We start from the raw sequence: 12,161 nt of genomic DNA on the forward strand, positions 1-12,161 counted from the left end.
CACTGGGAGTTAATGGTTCTAAATGAGACTCTCACTGGGATTCATGTAACCAGAGACACAGAATGCTGAACTTACAAGGAAGGATGTTACAGAAGATGCTTTCATTTTCTTCAGTCTTTTAAGTCGATGTCAAAAGACAGAAAACCAAGAATGATGAACCCCCCACTGGATCCCCCTCCCCTTCCCTATCTATTTTCCCCCCACTCAAAATATTGAAACTGCACAAAAAGCGACAAACAAGCCTTTCAAATTACATTTCAATTCAGACTGGTAATCTCACAGTGATGAGAGGAGAAAGTCAGGCTTTTAATAATTATAATATAAAAAATAATAATTAAAAAAAAAAAGCTTACAAAGAGCAGTGCAGCATCCCAAAAGGCCATGGATTAACTGCCAGAAGGGGACGTCATTATACGCAGAGTAAGAAACCAAAACAACCCACGCTGGCAATGAATTTCCATACACAATAGAACAAGCAGTCAAATGTCAGTCTAGGCTGTGAAAAACAACAGTTTCTCTCTTTTTTTTTTTTCTTCCTGATTACAATATTTTTTTTTTCCTTTTTATAAAAAAAGATAAAATAAAAACACAAATGAAAATTGTACATAAATGCCAATGTCCAACACTGAAAAGGCAGGGCAATCACACCACTGAGACAAAACCTGACCAGAAAAAAAAAAACAAACCACCATGAAGTCCACTTTTATTTTCCTTTTGTCTGGATGCTGGATTTTCAGCCTGATCAGTCCCATCCTGCATGGTCTCAGCAGGGAAATGGAATTCAACTTGGCAATGACTTCATTGCAGGAAGATGACAAGAAAGGTCATCTCTTCTTGACCAGCTGTGGCACAAATGCACTGGTTGGTTCATTTGCTTTCTGTGTATTTTCCTTTTTTTTAATATTTTTTTCTTCTTCTTCTCTGTACAATTCCTTGTGTTCCAAGGCTGAGTCCCAAGACTTGTGAAACCCTTTGGAGTCATCTCCTGGTGAAGGTGGTCATGCTGTAGTGATGGCATTAAGGTCCTTCATAAGTCCTTCCAGGTGGGCCATCTCTTTGGTCAGCTCATCCGGTTCATAATTCTGTGGGAGATGGAGAAAGTCAGTGACAAGGTGACTTCTTTTTTAAAGTGGGACAGAATAATAAGAAGAAATAGTATTTCTGGTGTAAATTGTGACCCTGACATATGAATAAGCAGAAGCAGATTTATCAACTGTTACAGGAATCAGTAACTTGAAACAAGTCTCTATTTAAGGACAGATCTTGCAATGGTGACTCATAGTTCCACTGGTTTTTAAGCCTGTGATCATCTTATCTGTTCTCCTTGTGTCAATTCCTTCTTCAAGATAACAGCTTCCTTTGAACAAAAGTAGGTATTTTACAAGTATCTTCCCAGCTTAGCTGGAAAAAAAGGTCAAAGGAATCAGTTCACTAAAGCTGTTTTGAGAATCATTATGCTTGCTAAAAATCACACTCCAGCTTCAGCCTCAGTTGTCTAGTTCCATCTACATGGCATTGATAACAGATTTATGCCTGTGTGTGCAGGGAGACACCATGAACTAACTCACCTCAAAACCTTTGCTGAGCTGACCAAGTCTTTCCCAGACCTCCTGGCCAGTCTAATATTAAAGCTACTGCTGAGCTGATTATGTACCATAAAACTGGAGTGAGTCCTTCCAGAGAGGAGCCCTCCCCCCTCACTGCCTTTGCTTCTAGATTAATTTTCTTTCAAATGTTTCATTTAAACAGCCACGAAGGCATTTCCAGGTTAGCACAAGCATTAAACCAAAAAAAGTCCCCTCTGTCCTGCTGTGTCTGACACATTATCTACTGAATATTGACAATGATAAATAGTGAGCTGGAAGTGCTCAGACTCATTCCTACAGAATTCCATAAAAAAGCAGAAACAAATCACTCTTATCCTAATATTTAAAACTCAATGTAACTCATATTTAGTGTGCTGTGGTGACTTTGCATTGAACTAATTTCTTAATGGCTGTATTTAAACACTACAACTGTGTTGATGACTAAACTGATGAGTGTATTTTTGATACCAACCCCCAAAAAAAGAATCAAGTAGGAGTGACAACTAGATAATAATTAAAAATAAGCATTTCCTGTAGCAGGAATAAATAGCAAATACTATAACCTCCTGACTTGCAATTTGAAAGGAAAACAGCTCTTCCAGTGCCTGACTGCTGATGGGCTGGCAGGAAGAAGCACTGAGCATGTGTCAGGAAAGGAAATCTCAGAGAAAATCCCTCTGTGTTCAGCAAAAAGCCTCAGATCAGCCAAAATGTTGTGGCAGGTTTTTCAGCGTTTGCCTGAGTGGGCCTTGTGGGCTGGAGCAGATGGAAGCACTGACCTCTTTTGAGTCTCTGGGATGAAGGTGTGCTCTTCATTAAGTGTCAGATGTAGAAGGCCCTACTAGAGCTTGCAATTGAGGTGTTTGTTCTCTGAACCTGCTGCCTCGTGCAGCAGGTTCTTGCACTGGATGTGTGTTGTTCCACTTGGTGGAAGTCAGAACCCTTGACAGCCTCAGTACAGCCCTTCCTGCAGCTCCCCAGTGTCCTACAGAGAGAGATCCACCAGGGTCTGGTGGGCACTGCCAAAGAAAGGCACTGGCAGTGTGGGAGTACCTACGCTTTCCGAGTCCTCCAGCATCCTGGTGGTCTCCTGCACATCAGGGGCACTGGGCACCACCACGGGCATCGGAGGGCGAGTCCTTCCCAAGGTCCCAATGGATGCAGTCTTCACCGAGTGAACTGGGTGGTTGGGAGCTTGAAACAAATTGGTACATGGTTATGCCTCAGCTCATGAGTTCTGTTGCCCGTTCAGAAAGCTCTTGGAAGGAGGAGAATCAAAAGGATTCTATTAGAGAAAAAGGAACACTGCAAATTCTGGAGTGCTGAATGGGAATGTTCGCCTGTTTTATCCTAGAATCATGGACTGGTTTGGGTTGGAAAGGACCTTAAAGATCATCCAGATCCAACCCCCTGCATGGGCAGGGACACCTCCCACCACACTAGGTTGCTCCAAGCCCCAGCCAACCTGCCCTTCAACACTGCCAGGGATGGGGCAGCCACAGCTTCCCTGGGCAACCTGGGCCAGGCTCTCACCACCCTCACACTCCAGAATTTCCTCCTCATGTCTCACCTCAATCTCCCCTCTTCCAGTTTTCATCCATTCCCCCTTGGTCCTGGATTATTGATTTACATAACATAAAAGGGCCTTGAAAATAATACCAACATAAATCACTCTGACGAATTTCCTTAGATGCCTAATTCTACCTCCCCCTCAAGGAGCTTCTCTCCTTTTCTTCTTAAAACCTCCTCTTTCTTTTTGGCAAGTGTGTCCTGCCAGTTCCCCACTCACCTTGCTGGGTCAGTAAGGGTGTGCTTGGCAGGGCAGGGTCATAGGTGGGACCAGCTGGTGGCACTGCTGGCACTGCAAAACTCTTCAGTGGGTGGGAAGGACGTACATGGGCTGTGGGGAGGTTCTGAGCTGAATCCTCTTCTTGGGTGTTGCCCAAGTAAGATCCTGTGGAGCTTTCAGGATCCTGGTGCTCAGCACATGCCTGAGAGGAGGAAGCTGGCATGGTGTCTGTGCTAGGGGTGTTCCGAACAGATTCTGCAACAGAGAGAAAAAAAGCTGGTTATTTTCTTTAACCTTCTCTGGGGTCAGATGGGAACCAAGCAGTGGGGTTGGAAGCACCTTTCCAGGATGGCTGTTGTAAGTGAAGAAGTGAATTCACAGATTAACTGTGTAACAAACACACCACCAGCTCTGGGTGACTGTCCCATTTTAAGGTGAACAGCAGCAAGTGGCTAATAACAAAAAAAATAAGCTAGAGAACTGACTGTACCCAGAACCAGTTTTGCCCTGAAAAAGGTACACGTAGTAAGACCTCAGATAAACAGCAGGGAACACAAAGCTTCCTTCCCACTTCACCCTTGAGTGTTCCCCAGTGCTGACACTTAAGCAGGTACACACGTGAAGCACATCTCACTGTGGTGCACACAGAAGGGGCACTTTTTTTTTTCCTGAGCTAGACTTGGAATCCCTTGACTTGCAGAAAGCCAAAATGAAATCACAGGCTTCAGTTGTTTGTCTGATCTAAGAGCACAATGAGATGGCATCTTGAATTTAGGGCACTGTCATCCTACTCTGAGCATATGCAGGAAATGACCTGGATTGTTAGAGCTGCCCCTGCAGCAGGATACACACAACAGGGGCAACCTCTGCCTCTAACATCTCACCTGCCTTGGATTTGCAGCCTCATGAACTGCTTTCATAAGGAAACAGGGCACCACACAGTTGGCTGTGATACCTTCATTAAAATGTAGACCTTAAGAAGCTCAGAATTCAGTTCCTCTCAAGATGTTTCCTATATGCAATTCAGCAATACTGTTATTTCAGAATTTTTCTAACTACTGGAGACATGACAAAAGCCATTGCAAATGATGGTGCTTCAAATCTGTAAATGCTGCATAAAAATCCCCACCATTTTCTGTGTGCTTCAGATGAACTAATGTGCATTAGATGAACTAATGTCAGCCCTCAGTAGCCAAGGCTGGACTTTTGTCCTCTTGGTTTTAAAAACAATTAATTGGGACAAAAGTTATAACATTAAACAGCTCAAACTAGGTTTAATCTGATACTTCAGATCTGAAGGCTTTAGAAGAAGGAATCTTCCTTCTTGCAAGTTGTACATAAACCATTAAGCCTCTTTTTCCAAGGACATGACCATGTATCTTAAGGATCAACATCTGATCTACACAAGAAACTGTTCACAGAGAACTCAACCTCTCAAGGGTTGATCTGCCCTGAAACCCACTGCTCTGCCTCTCACTGAACACCCCAGTCACCAAACTCCAGGCTTGGCACTGCCATATATTTCACTCATTGTTCCATGACAAGCAAAATCCACCTGCTCATTGATATCTCACCTGTGGAATTGGCCCTGTCTGAATGGGACATGGATGAGCCCATGGGCCACGGGCTGACCTGGTGATGGAGATAGCTGCGGGTTGGAGAGGCCAGGCTGCCGGAGTGGAAATGGTGGTGAGGGTTATCAAGGGAATGGATGGGATGAGCACTAATCACAGCTGTGGATGAACACAAGACAGAAAGATGCTTAACACACAGACATGCAGGGGCACTGAAATACCCCCCAGCCCTCCCATCTCCCCCAGAGCCACCGAGCAGGGCAGCCAGCTCAGCAGACCAGCAGTGACACCAAGGTAACTTGTCTTCATTTTCTGACTCTGCTGCAGCACTTCAGCTCCCACCAGGCCAAGACACCCCCAGAAGAGGCAGAACTCCTCATTTTCTTGTGCAAAAAGGGCACCTCTCTTGGCTCTGTCTTTCAAGTGCTTTCTGTTGCACTTCAGACCAACGAACAGTTCAGCTCCTTTTAGAACTTCCACTGTGCTACAGATGTCAGCCCTGAAACAGGAGACACATGGGCTCAGATCCCAAATCAGCTTCTGGCTGTTACTGAATTTGTTTACATCGTAAGCAAAAGTGGCATCTTTGGTTAATTAAATAATGCAACACAAATGATAAGTGTAGGACATGACACCAAAGGCTCCATTCATCCCTTGGTGCAGCCTCAGCAAAGCTCTGCTCAGCACACTCAAACCAAAAGCCTCTTTTTTCTCTTTTCCTCCCTTCTTTTTATCTTGCTGTTCTGTTTTGTTTTTTTCCTATTTGTGAGACATGTTTTATAATTAATGTAAATCATCCTTTTCCCTCACTCTTTGGTGCTAAAACTCTCACTACTCCCCAGCTGGGAGGAAGAGCCTGCGCAGAATTTAGCTCCTAAGTCAGACTAAAATACTGAATTGTCTAAAACCATGCAAAAGAAAACATCTCAACACAGAAAGCAGGAGGGGAAAGGTCCCACTAGCACCATAAAGGGGAAAAAACCAACATGGTTAGTTATTTCCTTTTGAAGCTTTTGTGGAAATTCTCCAGATGTGCTGCCTCTGGAAGTGACTTCCCGAGGACGAGGGACGAACCCATCGTTAAGATGGTGAGTTCAGTTCAGACTCCTCACTTTGATGTGTGTGTGGTTTGAACCCAGAGGCTCTGACTTCCTCATTTCCTGGAAAACAGCTCGTCAGCAGGCAGGATATGGGAATTCACCAGGGAAGGCAATACACCTGGATATTTTCCTGGTGGGAATACACAGTTTCTCTCTCCCACTGAGTTATGACACAGGAAGCTGACAGAATCATCAACCTCTTGTAAATGAAGAGTAACTAAACTCTAACACTGAGCCATCGGTAGATTGAAGTCCTGGGAGATGGCTGTCAAGGGGATGTGAGAAGTCAGATATTCTCACTAAGAGGTTCTAGCAAGATTAGAACACCCCTTTTTCTTGCAGGGAGCTGGCAAATGGAGGAGTAACCCACAAAAGCTTGGAGATAGGAAATCCAGCAGTGACAGCAGGCACCAGAGACACCAGGAGTTCTACGTGCCACAAGGTAGGAGGCACATAATTGCATTTTCCAGGCATAAACATTTTAAGTACTTCCAGTTGTAGAAACCACTGGACTACACTTGTGTTCCAGCAAGTATTTCAGTCAGTACCAAAGATAACACATCAGCAGAAAGGCTGCCTGGTTTGTGCAACCATGATAAAAAATCCTACACTGCATCTTTCAAGACACCTCCTAAAAACCTGGAGATGGGGAGAACACAAAATGGTAGTGGAACTGAAACATCATCCAAGGCAGAATGTGGTGAGCAAGTGGGGAAAACCTGACCCAGTGACAAGCCATGTCCCCAGGAAGGTTATCCTGCCATGGAGCCACCCAGCTGAAACTGCTGGGTTTTGATAATCATTTGCTGGGTTATCAGACCTAAATCACACACAGTTTAACAGGTCAAAAAGCAGCACATTGTACCACCATCTCTTAATGAAGATCACAAGGCACTGTTTAATTTCTAGGAAGGAGTTCAGATGAAGAACTGGATAAAGAGAAATGTGATTTGTGAACAAAGAAATAGCCCTTTGCTTCCTAATATCCTTCCAGATTTTTTGTTTTCACTTGTCAGAGAAGGAACTAACTAGGCACACACCATACTGTAAATTATACCCAAACTGAAGATATTAAATTACCCTAATTTAGTATTTAAGAGGTAACTACATTTGAATGCTACAGTGGGAGGACAAAAAAGCTGTAGGAAGGTATCTGCAGGCACAGACCCAAACACACCAAACAACCAGTCCTGCCTTCTGTGCTGCTTGCTTGCTGAGAAAGGGCCTCATGTACCAGTGTCAATTTTCTGTGTAGCTTCCTGCAAAAGGCACCTACAGACATGACATTCCTGTTTCCGCTGACTATAAAACAGAAAGGTACCACTGGAAGCCCTCAGAGCTTCTGCAAACAGGATACAAAGTCAAAGTCAGAGAAACAATCTCAAGCCCTCAGGCAACAGAAGACCATGCCTACCCTGCCTGACACTCAGTGCACGTTGCTCCCCTGTCTGGGCTGTTCTTTCTGGGCAAGGCAGTGTCTAATAAAGAGAGGGAAACCAGACAGGCTTTTCAAGTGAACACAGCAGGAGGACTGGTATCAAAAAGGGATGGCACAGCTGGGTTTAGTGCTGCGAGGCAAAATCACCCCCCCAGCTGTATCTGCCAGCACTGTCACACCAGCCTGAGTGACTTCAAAAGGCAGAACTGGAATATACTGCCTGCCTCAAATGTGTGCCAGCCCTGTCCCTGGTGCCAACTGTGCATCTTTCATTCCTGTGTGGACTGAGCACACAAGTTGCTGAGTATGGTTCTCACTGAGTAACACAGTACAAGGAGTGCTTTGCTACACTGTTCCTGTGGAGTGCTCAGGCCACCGTTTATGCTACATGTAACCAGTGCTGCATCCCATTGGAGATAAAACACTGAGTGCAAGGTAAGGCTTATTGCAGTGTGACTTTGTGATGGGGCCACACGAGTCTGTACTCAACATGTTCTAGCACCTGGTACGGGAGAGGAAGGCATCAGAATCCAGTAGCTGCCATGTCCCTTGTTAGATACCTGTAGCTTTCAGCAGACAAACTTTTAAGAAACTAAAGAGACTAAAGATGATCAGTGCAAACCTGCATTCTCTGCTCCTTCCTCATACACATAAAACTCGGAGAAAACAAGGAGTATAAGACCTATTTTAAAACAACAACAACAAAGATACTACTCTTGTAACAAGAGTGTAAAAGAAGCAAACAGTTGAAAATTCACAACCTGAGCTAATCTGGTCATCAGGACACTTGAAAAGCACAAAGAAGCCAGGAAAACCAAGCCCTCACTCCAGCTACATAAAGCAAGGAGTTAGGAAGTTGAAATGTAAGGGACTGGCCTGAAATAATTCCATACAACACAAGAGCTTGTGGTAACAATTACCTGGCTGCAGGGCTGACCAAGAACGTGGTGCTCAGGGACATCTCAAGCTCAGTGCAGGTGAGCACTGTGTTAACTCCCTTTTTACCTTGTGTCCTCAAGTCAGGGTTTCAGTTTAGTCTGGAGGTTCAGCCAAGTTCCTCTCCATCTCAGAGTCAGCATTTGAAAATTAGCCATATTTATTCTTAAAATATGTCTTCATAATAATTAAAATATATTTCTAACACCTCAACAAAATATCTCGAGTTTTGTTCAAATCATCATTAGTTGACAGGGAAATACATGGGTAATAAATAACAGAGCAGACATCCTCCTCATGTAAGAATCTGCTGTGCCAGACTCACAAACCTCAGCCCTGTCAGTGATTTGCCCATGTACTGATAAATTTTGTCTCAGAGACACCTTGTGGAGCACAGCTCCTGTTCACAGTGCATCCCTTCCACCAGATGAGCACTGATACCCCTTTGGAGCCACGTCCTCTGCTCAGGAAATTAGAGGACTAGCTAACAAGTGGGGATGTCTGGCACTGAGAGGTGTGGTGATCTACTGCCCCAGCTCTTGAACCTTCTACTTGAGGAGCAGCTGAGTTGTACTGGAAGGTGCTCCTGAGCCACCACTACATTTTAGCATAAATGGATCCTGATTTTGGTTTGCCACATGAGGATGGATTGTAAGCAAGAGCTGGTCAAGAACCACTTCACCAACAGCTGTCCCTGCCATGGGCACAGCCACTCTGTCAGTGTTTTGGTGTAAGAGTAGTGGGTGAGAGGGTAAAGATGGTCATGTAGAAAAGACTAAGCAGAATAGTCACCATCCCTGGAGGTGTTTAGAAGTTGTGCAGATGTGCTGCTGAGGGACATGGTTTGGCAGTGGACTTGGCAGAGTTGGATTAATGGACTTGATCTTAAAAGGTCTTTTCCAACCTATATGATTCTATGACTCTTATAAAAGTAAATCCTGTTTCACTGACCTCTGAGTTGCAACAGTGCCAGTAAAGGTGTCAGTGAAGGGAAGCAGTGAATGGAACACAGCTACATTCCTAAAAAAGCTGTGCCAAGGGTCTGCTCCACAGTTAAACAACTAAGTTGCTGTTAGAGGGAAAGCTTTTTATGGACTGAAAGCTGGTTACAGACAGGGAGATGCAAAGGGAAGGGCTGAATGAGCAGTTTTCAAGACAGAGGGAAGTCAGCAGGAAGATTCCCCAGGTGTGAGTGCTGGGACTGGATTTAGTCCATTATCTTCCTCAGTGAGCCAGACTCAGAAGCAATCAGAGAAATCTTCAAGTTTAGAAACTATATTAAGATTTTTGGGGTAGTCAAATGCTGTTTTCATCTCAAGACACTCTAGAAGGACCTCACAAGACTGAATGAGCAGGCAAAAAGGTGGCAGTTAAACTTCAGGATAACTAAACAAGCTATTACAACAGTAACACACTGAGGGAAAAGTAATCCCAGCAGGTCCTGGTATGATGCTGCCCTCAGAGCTGGCAGTTCCAGCTCAGCACAGAGGTTTTGGAGAGATGGTTTGCAGATCTCTGGTATGATTAGTGCAATATGCAACAGGAGCCAAAAAAGCCAACAGAACCTGGAACCTCATTCAGCAAGGCAGGTGTTGAGAACCAAGGCAGAAGACACTTCTGCTCTGTAAGATCCTGGAGGTGCTGTGTGCAGCTCTGGCCTCTCTGCATCTCAGGAAGCATGTAAGAAACTGAGAGAAGGTTGAGAGAATGGCAACTGAAGTGCCAAAGGGGATGGAGTAGCTGCCTCAGGAGGGGAGGCTAAAAAGGCTCTGACAGTTTGGTCCAGGGAGGAGAAAACTAAGAGTGGAGAAGGAACCTGCCAGCTCTCCACAATTCCTGTGTAACAGCTGGAAACTGGCAGAGTACAAAGGGAATGGACTATAAAAAGCAACCAGGCTCACAGGCATAAAAAGCACCTGCAGTTGCCACTGGTGGAGACGGAGCAGCCAGGCAGCTGGACACATTCCTGACCCTTCCCCACTGTTGCTGCACCCTCCTGCTCCCTCCAACACAGCTGCTCTGTTTTATCTTGAACTTGGCCTAACTCTGCCTTCACAACCAGGCATTCAGGATGCTGCCTTAGAGCTGTTCCCACTGCAGACAGGAGAGAATTCCTCAGGAGGAGCAAGCAGGAAGGCAGAACATGAGTGTGTGTTAGTACATACAGCATCAGCCTGGCTTGTCTGGGTGCTCCCAGTTTCAAACCAGCTGGTGGGTGAGCTGGTGACTTACGCTGAGGTGGCTGAGAATCAAAAGGCATCATCATCTTGGGCCTCATCCCCCTTCTTCCTGCCAGCGTGGACATGCTATCCTCTGACTCATGCCCTGAAGGAGAAGGACTGAAGGTTATTTACCATTATATTAAGGCTTCTGTAATAACATCCTAGATGATTTCCATCTCTATTTCTGGACTGTCCTGTTTAAAAGCAGTTCTGTGACTCACAATTGATAAAAACAGCTTTTTTATCCTTCACTGCAAGGTGGAGAAGGGGACAGTTGGGGTAAAGATTACTGGGTGCTGGAGGAACTCTCCAGGCCATAATGCAAACACAAAGCAATGAGTGGCAGTGCAAAAAGCTACACATCTAGGTCAGACCTGCTGGATTAGCACATTAACCACTCACCAAGTGACAGCTCCCCCACACCTCCAGAGTTGACCAAGAGCTGGTTAAAGCACCAAAACCTGGTTGTGTGTTTGACCACTGAAAAATAATGTCACGTGTGTCTCAACAAGTTCATATGAACCATTAAGCTGGTGTTAGAGGATCTTCTGATTACTCATCAGGATTTACCAAGGGAAATTACTGAGTCAGCTCTTGGGCACTCAGTTTCTCACTCTCATGCTTTTCAGGGTTTTATAAACTAGGCACGAAACCAATTCACTACTTGGAAAATAAGAATTAAAAAAAGGCAAGAGTAGCTGATGAATGTCAATAAAGTGATTTCACCAGCTACAGTAAAATGTATTTCATTTGAAACATCATGGTCAAGGTACTCATTGCCAGCTCACCTCTGTAGGAATTCCTCCTCTGATGGATGTTGCTGTCCATGGAATTATCAACCGGGGTGATGTCCTGGGAGTTGCGAGGGATTGGGGTGTCGGTCATGATCGGATTGGGATCAGGAGATTTATCAATGGGTTTCAGCTCCAGTCTTTCATGATGGATCCAGAGGTCAGGAGGTTTGACATCTTTGGAGTTTCCCTTGTACTTATGGGAGCCATTCACTGATTTGCAGGCAGCTCGTTTCCTTGGGAAGGAAAACAAATGCCATGTTCTCAGATGCTCTTGGTGAAAAAGGCAAATTGTCACTGAGATTTCTTTCCGATCTCGTATCCAGCTGAGCAGAAGTTTCCCGCTGGGCAGGAAGCTTTGAATTTTACATACAAACACATCTGACATCTCAAAGCAGATTCTGCAACTCTGATGCCATGAAATTTGTCTCAAATGCTCCCACATGCTGCAGAGCTGGGCTCTGCAGTCTGAGCTTCCATTAACAAAAATTAAGTTGCCAGTACTCGTGGTTATGAAGAGAAGGTTGTGAACGTGAAGTGTGTGTACAACCTGCTGTGCCTGTGCTCCAGGGCTTACAAACAACCTCAAACAACAGCTGTAGCAGGAGTGTGCAAATAGCCAATTATCCCAACAGGATGGTTCCCTCTAAAGACTAATGATGAGAATGTGCATTTTGCCTCTGCTCAGGTTAGACATCTCTAACTGAGGTGCTTTTGCATCCCTG

The 12,161-nt window shown here is 44.8% G+C and overlaps 1 protein-coding gene across 2 annotated transcripts in view; it reads right to left on the bottom strand.

Annotated features, from left to right (window-relative positions):
• Positions 1 to 549: 549 nt before the first annotated feature.
• The window catches only part of NEO1 (neogenin 1), a 149,642-nt gene continuing 138,030 nt past the window's right edge, over positions 550 to 12,161 (bottom strand). The window contains exons 23-28 of one of the 2 annotated variants that reach the window (XM_010005894.1): positions 11,434 to 11,672; positions 10,656 to 10,748; positions 4,950 to 5,108; positions 3,376 to 3,630; positions 2,644 to 2,780; positions 550 to 1,082 (exon numbers count right to left, since the gene is read on the bottom strand). In XM_010005894.1, the coding sequence (XP_010004196.1) occupies positions 999 to 1,082; positions 2,644 to 2,780; positions 3,376 to 3,630; positions 4,950 to 5,108; positions 10,656 to 10,748; positions 11,434 to 11,672 (967 nt within the window). In that variant the 3' untranslated portion in view covers positions 550 to 998. The remainder of the gene's footprint in view (positions 1,083 to 2,643; positions 2,781 to 3,375; positions 3,631 to 4,949; positions 5,109 to 10,655; positions 10,749 to 11,433; positions 11,673 to 12,161) is intronic. The other variant, XM_010005895.1, reaches the window with a different exon arrangement.

Source organism: Chaetura pelagica, unplaced genomic scaffold (genome assembly GCF_000747805.2).
Source record: "Chaetura pelagica isolate M959 unplaced genomic scaffold, ChaPel_1.0 scaffold369, whole genome shotgun sequence".
Lineage (NCBI taxonomy): Eukaryota > Metazoa > Chordata > Aves > Apodiformes > Apodidae > Chaetura > Chaetura pelagica.